This window comes from Ursus maritimus, unplaced genomic scaffold (assembly GCF_017311325.1).
Source record: "Ursus maritimus isolate PB19 unplaced genomic scaffold, ASM1731132v1 scaffold_3, whole genome shotgun sequence".
Lineage (NCBI taxonomy): Eukaryota > Metazoa > Chordata > Mammalia > Carnivora > Ursidae > Ursus > Ursus maritimus.
The window spans coordinates 40291085-40303741 of record NW_024425563.1 but is presented as its reverse complement, the minus strand read 5'-3'; the positions used below and the strand labels follow the sequence as shown (position 1 = coordinate 40303741).

The window sequence follows — 12657 nt, the reverse complement described above, 5'->3', positions numbered from 1 at the left end:
GGACAAGAAGGGGCCGATGAGCCTCTGCTTCAAGCCTGTTAGGTCACCAGTGGAAAGCTGGTGTACTGAGTCAAGCGTAAACTCTTCTCTATCCTTCATGAAGATAAGGGCTGTTTTGGTTTTCCTGACAGCTATATTCCCAGAACCTACACAGTACATGGTAGGACTTGGTAAAAATCGGATGACTAAATTCTTAACCTTGGAGCATTACAGAGCTCCATTTCTTAACTTTTAACGTGCATATGGGTCATCTGTGGATTATGGCAAAATGCAAATTCCAATTCGGTAGGTCCTAATTAGGATTGGAGCCTGGGGCTCTGCATTTATAACTAGCCCCCAGGGGATGTGGACACTGCTCATCCTGAGCCACACATTGAGGAGCAAGGGTGTGAGGGGACCCTGCTCTTTCCTGGGCACCGGCTACGTACCAGGCACAGCGTGTAGGAGAATTACACGTTTTCCATACAATCATCACAAAGATTTGTTATGTAGATGTGGTAGCCCCATTCCAGGTCTGGAAAGGAGAGTTTAGACATGTTCAGGGAATTGCCTACATTCCCAAAGACAATAAATGACAGAGCTAGAGATTACTTTAGAAAATGAAAAGTCCCATGTGAATGTTAGACATTATTATATTTTTAATAACTTTATCTATATTCAAGGTTGATGATCATCAAAGATCACTTGGTGGTGCACTTGTTTACACCAGGAATTCATTAATGAGTCTTTAGCTCTGCATTTTAATGAGAGGTTATTTATCAAAATGTCTCTCCCCAGGAGAGAATTATGTATCACCTAGGCAGGAAATCTAGTTAAGGGAGATCAGTCCTGTTGAAAAGCTGTTCAGGATTGAAGTAGGAGAGTGTGCAATGCAATACGTGTCAGCTAATGTAAAATTTGATAATTCATGATGGCCATCTGCTTCATCCCAGATGCTGGGGCTGGGGGTGTTGGTGGCAGGAAGAGAGAGATGATAAACTCTGGATGAGACCTCTTCCATCATTTGCATACACTGTAAAGCTTTCCATTAGCATCATCTCAGCTGGCAGTCAATCAACAGGAGGCCTTTCTCTTGTATAACAAGTGCTTAGCAATGAAAATGAGACTGGGAGGATTAAAGTCAATAAATAACAATTTTTCAGAGTCAAAACTTAAAGGATAAATCAGTAGCTCCCACAATCACGCCTACTTTTGGGTGGCCACTCATCAGTGACCCCTGTGTTCCGACAGAATGCTAGAAAAGAAACAGCGACGTTCTTTCCAGAAGGCTGGGAGATGGGTTGTCCACTTGGCCACAGGCAAATCTGAGGTCCCTCCCTTAAGGACTCTGATAAATTACATCAGGTGTGGGGGCTGGGACTCTGCGCTGCCACTGAGTCCCTAGGTCATTCAGTGTCCATACGGGAGGCACTGCCTTATCCCTTATTCCTGCTCACTCTCATCTCTAGCCCACAGGTAGGCAGGGCATTGCTCAACTGGCAAGAATGAGCTAGGTGAATCCATCGATCTACTGGCCCTGGGCCCAAAGCTGTCTCCAACTGGTCATTGGCTCTCTTGCTTCAGGGATTCGAAAATGATGGCGAAATGAGGAGGCGATGGTAAGCTTCTCCCCTCCCTGAAAGGGTCTCACACTTTATCTTTCTTCAATACTCAGAGCTGTGAGTGGGTCAGAATGTGCAGGGACCACCCTGCCTGATCTACTGCCTGTTGGCTTATAAAAGCTCTGCTCAGTCAGGCTCTACACTGTAGCGGCTACTTTTCTCTTGGGTCAATACCTACTCCAAACAACACTTACCTTCGTGGAAGTCAAAATCCATGTAGAAAAGATCGAAGTTCGTAAATTTCTGGCTGGTTGCAATTTTTTTCAGTGTATTGGAGAGTTGTTTTGCTCTCTGAATACAAAAGAAGCAGGGAGAATTCCATGAAAACTAGACTTTAGTGAGACGACTCAGGCAGAACAAAGACATTGATAGTCCCCACCCTCGCTCGGAGCCACCAGTGGAGGGAAACTCTGCCCGTGAAATTCTCGTCGTGCACATATGGCTCACGAACATACAAAACTGTTAACATTCATTAGGAATCAATCAGCGAAAATTAAAGTAATAAGATACCACTTCTTTCCCATGGGATTGGCAAAGAAAAGATGAATAATCACGATAATTTAGAATATTGCCATGGGAGATGTGACTGAGAATGTCAATTTGTTTCACCTTTCTAGACAGCAATTTGGAAACAGGGATTAAACCCTTATACATGGCACACCCTTTGACCCAATAATTTTTCTATGAATTTGTCTGAAGGAAATAGACACAGTATAGAAATACACACACACACACACACACACACACACACACACACACATACACACATACAGGTTCATCGCAATGCTATTTTTCATAGTGAAAAACTGGAAACAACCTATATGTCCAGCACCAAGGGGTGAAATAAATCACAGTACATTCATGGGCTGCATGCTTTAAAATGATTACAAAATTATCATGTGGAGGAATAACTTATGCACATTGGAAGGCACAAAACAATATCTGTACTCTGATACTGTGTAGGCAACCCCCCCAAATATCTATGAAAGTCATATTGGAAAGACATACATACTTACTGACTTGGGTGATGGGATTTGTGGTAATTTTTGCTATTATTCTTTGTGTCTCAGCTTTTTTATATTCCTCAAGTTTTTTTTAAATTGAAATATATTTCTTTTGTAAAGACAATCAATAAATCTTTCACAAAGAGATTTATTCACCATCCGTGAAAGAAGTACGTGAACCACGGATCCCCTCAGAGAAGAGAGAAAGGCTGTGGAGCACCTGGTCCTCATGCACCTTGAGAGAATGCCAGGCATCCGTGGGCCTAACCTTGCTCACTCCTCTCTGTGTCTACAAATACACCTAGGACCAGCTTTAAAAGGGATATACATGTGTCCACGTATGTGTGCGTACAAGACAGAAAGGCACACAACAGAGACAGTGACTGAGAGACACAGCCAGAGCCCCAGACCCAGAGTGTGGCAGAAAGAGAGGGACAGGGCACCCCACATTCTCTTGACTTCTCAAACATCCTGGCAGTTTGATGTTTTTATTCATCGGCTTGGAGGCCATTGCCCTGCCCAAATCCCCTTCCCAGTGGAAATGCTGCAGTAAACACCGGGAAAGGATGATCAAAGATGCTATCAAAGGAGCTGCTACCATCCTACCTCTGAAGTGAGAGTCCGGAGTGTCTTGTTGGAGGACATCCAGCTGTGGCAGGGGCTGACCTGAGAGTAAGAAAACACCGCTTTGATTACAGAGGAACAAGGCCAGTACCAGGGAATGTGGCTTTGGAACAAGTCATTGTGGGCTTACCTGGAGACAGTTCAGGAAGGAGTAGAAATGTGCATAGGTCACATCCTTATTTAGTTGGCCTGGAAGACACAGAGGTCTGGTATGTTGTACTTATTCAGATCTAGCAGCCAATTAGGGACACTTGTGGGTGATCCTGCCTTTCCTGAGAAGGGCGGCACTTCCAGGGACCTGCCCTGAGTTTTCCTTCAGCATTGCTTTTGAAGAATGCCTGAGCATTCCTTCTTTCTGAGTGCCATAGAAATCAGACTGAGCTGGGGAGGGGTCCTAAGGAGTTTACTCCCATCTCGAGCTTCTGCCCTTTTCTGGACCCCAGTAGAAGGCCCCACACAGACTGGAACACCACTAACAAAGGACTTGCGGAGTAGTGGCTTTCTCCTGGCAATGGTATGAGATGCCAGGTTCCCATGGGGTACGGAGAGCATGCAAGGTGGTAGTTGGCCAAACCCTCCTTCACGACTTTATGTAACACTCAGATCTGCCCAATTATCCCATGCTGAGGACCTGCCAGGACATTCTAGGTGTCTGAAGTTCTGACCACGCACTGCCCCGCAGTTTGGGAGACTGCAAGCCTCCACAAGTGCGTCAGTGGCCACTGAATGGGAGAGGACAGCACGTGCTATCCCTCCACAGCCCAGTGCACATCTTATTTGAGCCCTAATTACTAGATATGCTCTAATTTAGTTTTTGGTACAGGTTAAAGAGGTACATAAGAATAAAGGTGGGGGTGCCTGGCTGGCTCCGTTGAAAGAGCACACAACTCTTGATCTTAGGGTTGTGAGTTTTGGCCCCACATTGGGCATAGAGATGACAACAAAAATAAAATAAAGCTTATAAAAAAAAAGAATAAAAGCGTTAAGTGCCATAGGTGAGTTCATCCAATCTTTCCAAACATCAGTTGTAGACCCAGAATCTGTGAGGGTTATTTCTTCTCTCTTTTCACACACTTCCCCTCTCCCCCCACCTCCTAGCCTATTCACCCCCGGAGGTGAATCAACTTTCATGCTGTGGCTGAGACACAAAACCGAGGCCCTCCCAAATCTCAGGGGTGAACGACTGATGTCTTACCCATTAATACTTCTCTCACACTTGAAAAAATAAAGGAAAATAAGGACCTATCTCAGAGTGAAGGGAAAGATTGAAGGTGATGGAACACAGTCTTATTTTTCACTTATACCTCAGATCAGTTAGACTGGTAGATAGACTCAATTTTCTTGTCATAAAGGAAATATGTATTCTCTCTGTGTGTGGGTGAGTGAATCCCAAGACTGGAAAACCACAGGCTTATTATCGTCATTACAGTCACAATGACACACCAGGCGTCCTCTGTTCTCAAAGGTGTCTGCGTCTTTGTATTTTAGATGAATCCCAAGCCACTAGCTTCTGTCTTTGCTTTCATTTTATGCTCAACATGGAGCCCTGAGCTCTCATCTTTCTCCAAGATCCCGTTTTGCACCGCTGAGGCTTCTTTCCCTCTATTGTGTGTGTGTGTTTTGTAATTTATCTTTCTGTATGTGTCCCCATCTGTCTCAGCCTAGCCAGCCACAGTGACTAACACCTCCTACCTGCACTCCCCATCCTCCATCCTCTGCGTCCCAATGACTTGGCTCTTGCCTCCTGTTGGTACTGCCCCCCACTGCAGCCTTCCCTCCACCATCTTATTTTTGTTGTTGTTGTTGGGCTGGGGCCATGTAATAAACCTTAAGCAGCTTGGCTGGCACCCTGTCAACCTGCTTGGCCCTGATGAATCCCCTCTCCCTGAGAACTGGCCTCCCTCTCTCTTTCCCTTGCCCAGTGGCTGAAGTCTTTTTAACCTGTGGGTGGTGGCACCTAAGCCCTGATTACAAGTAATACTCTTGCACCCTCCCCCTTCCCACCAGCAAGGCTGGTTGCTCTGCTATCCAGGGGGACCAGAGTTTGTCCTGCTACTGGATACTGGGGATTCATCTGCCGGCTCCCCTCTACAGGCTAAGTCCAGCCATAGCCTTGTCCATCCTGGCTTACTCCTCTCTCCCTGCTGTCCTACTGCTGGGGTCCCAGCACACCTTAGGATGAGACTACAAGGTGTGTCCTCCTTCTGGGCCTTCTCTCAATCCCTGTCCCTTTCCCCCTTCTTGCTATTCTGGCACGAGCTCTAATTAGACAAGGCTGGTTCAGGAAAAATCCTTAGGTGAGTAGGTAGGTCTGTTGAATAGAACAAAGGCATGCTAGCTGCAGTTGGGAGGGAACTGGGAAAGGTGTAATGAGTTGGTTTCTCTTCTCTCTGGGATTTCTGCTGTGGAAGGTAGGGTGACTCTGGAGCTGGCCATGTGGAAGGTCAGTTGGGAGTGCTTATGATGGACTTATGGTTTAAAGAAAGGGAGAAGGGAAAATAGTTCTCATGCTTTTCTCCACTTACTGGTGCTGTCAGTTGGTTATTCACTCTTTCTTTTTAGGTATTACTTTTCAATGGTATTCTTGCATCTTGAGGAGCCCTGGTATAAAGATTGATCTTACCTACATGTCGTACCTATAAAGAGGCAGTGTCTGCAACATTCTGGTCAGAAGTGAATCTGGTAAAGAAAGCTGGTCAAAAATGCCCAGGACAGGGGCAAGAGGACTGGAATTATCAGGCTGAGGAACTATCAGAGTGAGTGAGTGTGTGTGTGTGTGTGTGTGCGCGCATGCGCGCACGCACGTGTGCCCACGCATAAGGGGTGGGGAGCCAGTGCGCCGGCCCAGTGGCTGCCATATGTCCCCCCAAAGATTAAAGGGCATGTTCTACCCCAAGTGGCTGTAGGAGCAGCTCATATCTCAGTCATTATTAGTTCTTTAGGGCAGAGTCTTCGGCATTTACTTAATGCTGGGACTGCCACTGAAATAAAAGCTTAGTACCAACAAAGATCAGCCACACCTCCATGAAATACCATCTGAAAGTACAAAACTTTAGTAAAACCCTATGAATTCAGACAGGGAGTAAGCCAGTAATAAAATAAGAGGTATACTGCAAGGTACTTTAAAACATAGTACGTTTCAAGTTTAAGAGTAATTGGGGAAAAATTAAGTTGTTGATGTTTTGTGGCAGAGGCCTTTCAAGAAAGGTCTACTTGCAGACTTATTTGTAGCAGCAATCCTGGACTTTTTGACTATAATCTAACCCTTCCGGTAGCACCCAGAATGACTATGGCTTGTACCCGTATCAGTGGCACAAGGTGATTTCACTGTCAGGATCTATACAGTATTTTCCCCAGTGGAATTGTCTTTTCTCTCTCTTTTGAGGACAAGGACACCATTTTAGTATCATCTTTACCCCCAAAGCACGTAATAGGTATCTCAGACATATTTATGGAAAGATTGCCTTTCTCATAGACTGTGTCTGAGAGGACTTATCCCTGGTCAAGCTTGAAAAGATCTATGTAAGTAGAATCCTAATGTGCGAGACTTACTTTCTGGTAATTATTCCTCAAAAAGACTTGTTAGGAATTTTAATTACTGGTAGAGACTGTGGAGCTGTCGCAGCCCTTGGCAGCCAGGCTTTGACTGGGGAGTGACTCAAACATGGCTAAGAGATGCCAGGAGGGATTTATTAACCCCTCCTCCTTGGCAGGAGCGAGCTAGAAATCTATTCTTGCCCTGGGCCTCCATTGCCTGCTGATCTGGTGCTATGGCATTTAACCTTATCTTAGGAGAATGGTCAGGCTGAGTTCCTACCAGTCCTACTGAGGCAGCAGAAAATGCACCACTGACCCAGGGGTTCTGCTTGGCTCCTGCTTCCTGACCTCTTTCTTAATCCTTAATGGGTAGCTCATGTCAGGTCTAGAGAGCATCATCACCATGTTTCTAGGCTCAGAGATAGAAATAAATGGAAAACCCTGTTTATTTGCATACACAATCCTTAGCACAGTGCCCTGGGAACCAGACTTGGTGTTTGGCTATTGATTAAGATGAGACCTATCCTAACCTAGGCAGAGCAGCCAAACCCTGAGACTGGCCTGGCGTTAACTTACTTCACTACTGGCTCACGTCTGATGGGAGTGAAGGTCCAAAGACTGGATGTGAAGCCAGAGCAGAACTGAGATGGAGGGCAGTAGCCCTCCCCTCAAGCCTTTCATCTTACGTGAGTTATGCACCAGCCAAAGGAGAAATGAAGAAGCTGGGTAAATCCTACCTACTTCCCCAGGCTGTCTAGGAAGGATACTGATGCTTCGTGGAGGAATTTATAATTTATTTCCCATGGCAACCAGGCAGCAGGGATAATTTAGGATATGAATAATAACTTAAAAACATTAAACAAATTTTAGATGGTTTCAACTTTCTTCCTAATTGGATTTTTTTTTTTTTTTTCAAAACCAGGGTTGTTTATATAGAACAAACTCGTTCTACCTTTTCCTTCTTCCTTTTTTGTGCTGTGAAATGCTAGTGCCTGACTAGTGGCTGGGGAAAGGACATTTGAGGACAAGGCACAGCCTAAAGCAGGGTTTCTCAACCTTGGCTCTATTGCTCTTCTTAGTTGTGGGGGGCTGTCCCGTGCATTGCAGGATGTTTAGGAGTAACCCTGAATTCTACCCGTTGGATGTTAGTAGCACCCCTTCTCCACTTGTGATAATGAGTAGGGGTGACGTGAAAACCGCTGGCCTAGAGAATCCACCAGAGTGACTGATAAGTCTCCCCAGTCACCTTCTTTCCCTCCCTTCCAAATTGTATGGTGTCATTATTACCTACTGCGGTTGAGTCAGGCGAATTATGTGGCATAGCTGAGAGAATTTATGGAATCGTCTAACCAGAGTTCACGGAAAGAAAATGGGATTTAAAGTCAGAAAACCCAAAGTCAAGTCCCCATGGATGTGACAGAGTAAATTGGAAGCACATCTCCCCTGTCCTCAAGTTTCTTTCCCCAAGCATTTCTTCGCATGAGAGAAATCTAGGAATCTGAAAACATCTGTTGGGGGAACTCAAATTTTCAACCCCAATGGCTCAAAGAGACATTCTTGGCCCATGTGGTTGTCCTTCACATGCTCAAGGAAGCCCAGAATGGAGTCAAATTCTCTGTGTGACCATGCTACTATTTCCAAGGGTCACAGTCAAAGCTGTGGGAACAGAAGGAATATACGTTCCTCTTGGGAAACTGGACAGTGTTTTGCTGGGATGAGAATGATATTTGTGGTGCATTTGGTAACTGAAGAGGAAAACTGTCTTCAGTCTTATTGGTGGGAAGCCTAGAAAGTAGGTCTTTACTGCTGTCCCCCTGGTGAAGGGACCAGAGCCCTTTGAGAACTAGGTAAAGGGGACCTGCTCTTTTCGTGTGTTAGGAGGGCTGGAACTTCCTGAAGGAGGTGGTGGTGGGGGTTGGCTTAAGCAGGGACTACAGGAGGAGAAGAGGAGACTGGAAAGGTACAGAGAAGTTATTAATGCAAGGAAAAGCGCTCTACCCCCTCCCCCTAAGGTGGACACTGAGGAAGGAGTTTCAGGTTTTTCCCTTTGAATTTCTCATCGGACTCATTAGAAACTGCTCGGACCTCCAGAACACTTTAGCAGGGCGCCTAAAGAGGGGGCTATGGCAATACCAGGGAAGGGGCCACCTCTCTAATGAGAGACTGGCACAGGTGTTGTTGATATGAGGCTGAAGGGAGGGTACCCAGGCCCCTCATCGTAGATGCCTGTCAGAGAGGCCTGAGGCCAGCACTTCCTAACCTCCTACCCTGCTTATTTTTCTAGTCACACTTATCCTCTGGCATACTCCTACTGGAATACAAGCCTATGATGGCAGGGATTTTTGATTATTGTGTTCACTGATGTTTACGCAGTGCCTAGAACAGGGCCTGGCACATAATAAATATTTTTTGAAAGGACATTCTCCCCCAAACACAGAGAAAGAGAGCCCTACTATACCCAGATCATATATACAATAAGCTATGCAACATCTGGAGCCTTGGGCTCTTCATCTATAAAATGGAACTCAATTTTGTTAAAAAAATATCATTAATTGGATGAACAGGATTGTTTTAAGGATCAGCATGGCAGCCCTTCCTGATGTGAATTACTATTACTTTTACAATGTTTAGAAAGCATCTGGAATGCTAGAGATGCTATTGGAAGTTTCTGCAGATATTTAAAGCATTTCAGAGTCAAGGACGCTGAGAGAGTGTAGAGGCAGCAAGCAAGCCCACTGGAGGATGCATTGGGTAGAATTTTAAGGGCCACCAGGGTCTGCAGAATTTCTTAGAATTCTGGCCACCAGGGGGCACTCACCATTGAGGTTCGGAGAAATCCTTCTCTTTGACTTGAGCTTCATCTGCTTATTCTAGATTTCACTTTTTGTTAAAGGAGTTTCCTGATTTAAACTCTAACCCTTCAATTTGTCCTAATTCTACATTAAAAATTTCTGCCCTTTCTGACTTTGGATCTGGTTCTGACCATCTTTGGATACTGACCTTTAGATCCACACCTCAGGGCTCTTGCCTTCACCAGCTCTGACCTATGCACCGTGGTGACATTTTAGGTGTATTCCTATATGGTTAGAACTAAATATATTTGAACTACAAATATTATAACTGACATTGTTAAAGAGTAAAATTATCTTCAAACCAATACCGAGAGGATAATATCTGTCGTGCAAATTATCCCAGAGAAATGTCCCATCTGGTAAGCCATATAAAATAACATGGCTGCCATTTGGCAGGTGGGAATTTAGATACTTCAGAGTCTGCATGATGTTCGAGTATAATTTCTCAGGAGTGGTCATTTCTGGGACTGGGTCAGCTTTCCTGTTGGTGAAAGAAACAAAAAATATCTTAGTAGATAAGGATAAATGCATACACATACATTAATCTCCCCATCCCTCCTCCCCCTGCCCCATACACACAGTGTAGTAGTTATGGGTGTTATCTGCGAAATATATTAGGCTCCCTGACCCTGTTGTGGTTGGGTGGGCCATGTGACTGATCTAGCCTATCAGTTGTGAGCAGAAGTGACATGCGTCACATTTGTTGATATGAGAGCCTCTAGAATGCTCTCGGCCATGAGTCTGGGCAATGTTCTATATGGCAGCTGCTTCACTAATCTGAGTCCTGGAACAGAGTCCCACGGTGACCCCTGGGCAACAATGTAGTATGAGTAAATGTTTGTTGCTTTATGCTACTACAATTTGAGGCTGTTTCTTCCTGCGGCATGACCTTACCTATCCTGACTGATACACACCGTTAATAGAATCAAAGGAGTGTGGTATTACATATTCTTTGTTTGACCCTCTGAGATCTGTAACTTTGTCTTTTTAACTTTTCACATATATCACAGTTAAGAAAATACAACTCTACTGAGAAATAAAATGACATTCTGTATCCACACTACATCCTTCCTTTCTACACTGAATTTGAACTTACACACTTTTAGGAATACTTCGAGTTAAGATACTAACCTGCATTAACCTGGGAGTAGATTGTAGAATTCTATAAGATTTTCATCTACTCTTTAAACTGCCTTTTGTTAACCTAAATGGAATAATAAGTTGTTTTCTATTTTGAGTCCTTAAAACTCCAAATTTACATAATGATCCTAGAATGGGTTGAATAGTTTCCCTCAGAATGTGACCTTATTCGGAACAAGGTTTTTGCAAATGTAAAGATGAGGTCATACTAGATTAGAGATGGCCCTAAATTCAAAAACAAGTGTCCTTTCAAGAAGAGGTGTTATGCAAACACACATACAGGAAAGAAGGCCATGTGAAGCTGGAAACAGAGACGGGAATTAGGTTCCTACAAACCAAGGAATTCTGAGGATTGCCAGGAGCCCCCCAGAAGCATAAAGGACAAGAAACGATTTTCCTCTAGACCTCTCAGAAAAAGCATAGCCCTGCTGACACCTTGATTTTGGACTTCTAGCCTCCAGAACTGTGAGTCTGAAGTTACTCAGTGTGTGGTGTTTTCTTATGGCAGCTTTCAGGAACTTAATACAGATCCCAAACCAGAAAAAGTAAGTCTATTATTCACAGGCTGGACCTGAGGCATAAATGACACGAAAGGAAGGAACAGAAAGAAACTCCCAGGGGTGTCCAGTATTAACACTTTTTAAAAAAATTTAATTTTTCTTTTTTAAGATTTTATTTTTAAGTAATCTCTACACCCAACATGGGGCTCAAACTTACAACTCTGAGTCACATGCTTTACCTACTGAGGCAGGAAAGCGCCCGTCCACTGTTATCAGTTCGAAGGGAGCTCCTAAATGGACACTAATACTGCCATTTTGGAGGGAATTTTTCAAAATGTATCAACATTTGGGGTGCCTGGATGGCTCAGTTGGTTAATGATTTTGGCTCAGGTCATGATCTCAAGGTCATGAGATTGAGCCCAGAGTTGGGCTCTGCACACAGTGGAGTCTGCTTGAGATTCTCTCTCTCTCAAAAAAAAAAGTATCAGCATTTGAAGTTGGCTTAACTTTTGACCTTGAAATTTACAGTAACATTTCCACAAATGTGCAAAGATGTACACACAAGTATTGCAATATTATGTAAAATAGTGTAAAGTTAGAAAAAGCCAAAAAGCCTGGTTATATAAATTATAGTAAGTCCTTGAGGTAGAAGGCTATACAGCCACTAAAAAGAAAGAAGTAACTAACACAGGTGACAGTTATACAACATTCTGAATTACAAAATGCCACTGAATTGTTCACTCTAAAATGGTTAATTTTATATTATGTAAATTTCAACTCAATAAAATTAAAAAAATTAAAAAATAATGAAGTAGTCTGTATGTATTAGCATGGAAAAGACTGCTAAAAAGTATTGTTGATTGAAAAGAACAAATTACAGAGCAGTAAGCATACTATTATTTCATTTCAATGAATATTAATCAGTCTGTAAGTTAGAATTTGCATAGAAAAAATCTGGATGCAAGTACATTAAACTGCCTCCATTGGTTACCTTGGAGCAGGCTGGTGGGGGGTGGTATGGAGTGATTATGGGGAAACTCACTTTCTACACCCTGTATTATTTTCGCAACAGATGTTATTTTGTAATCATAAAAATAATAAAAATAAAACAGATTCTCATTTTTATTCTTTCTCAAGTAAGGGGGAAAAAACCCGGACTCCACCTAAGCTTTAATGGAAGGAGCTGAAAGCATTGTAATTTTATGTCATTTGATCCCCACCTATTTCACTTAGTCAAATAAAATCACTTTCTAAATTGCTGCTGCCCAGAGGTGACAGGCTGATCACAGATGCAAAGATCACTTTGGCTCATTTGTGACAAGCAATATGTACCCGCACAGAGAAGGCAGAGCAAAGCTGAGGTTAGGGGTTGCCAGCAAGGTGTTAGTCATGGGTGGTG

General features: G+C 43.7%; 1 protein-coding gene across 3 annotated transcripts in view; it reads right to left on the bottom strand.

Moving 5' to 3' along the window:
• Positions 1–12657, bottom strand: part of AOAH (acyloxyacyl hydrolase) — a 176864-nt gene that overhangs the window by 14775 nt on the left and 149432 nt on the right. For all 3 annotated transcript variants that reach the window (XM_040644102.1, XM_008686500.2, XM_008686501.2), the window contains exons 16-19: positions 9927–10099; positions 3360–3418; positions 3212–3271; positions 1796–1892 (exon numbers count right to left, since the gene is read on the bottom strand). In XM_040644102.1, coding sequence (XP_040500036.1) covers positions 1796–1892; positions 3212–3271; positions 3360–3418; positions 9927–10099 — 389 coding nt within the window. The remainder of the gene's footprint in view (positions 1–1795; positions 1893–3211; positions 3272–3359; positions 3419–9926; positions 10100–12657) is intronic.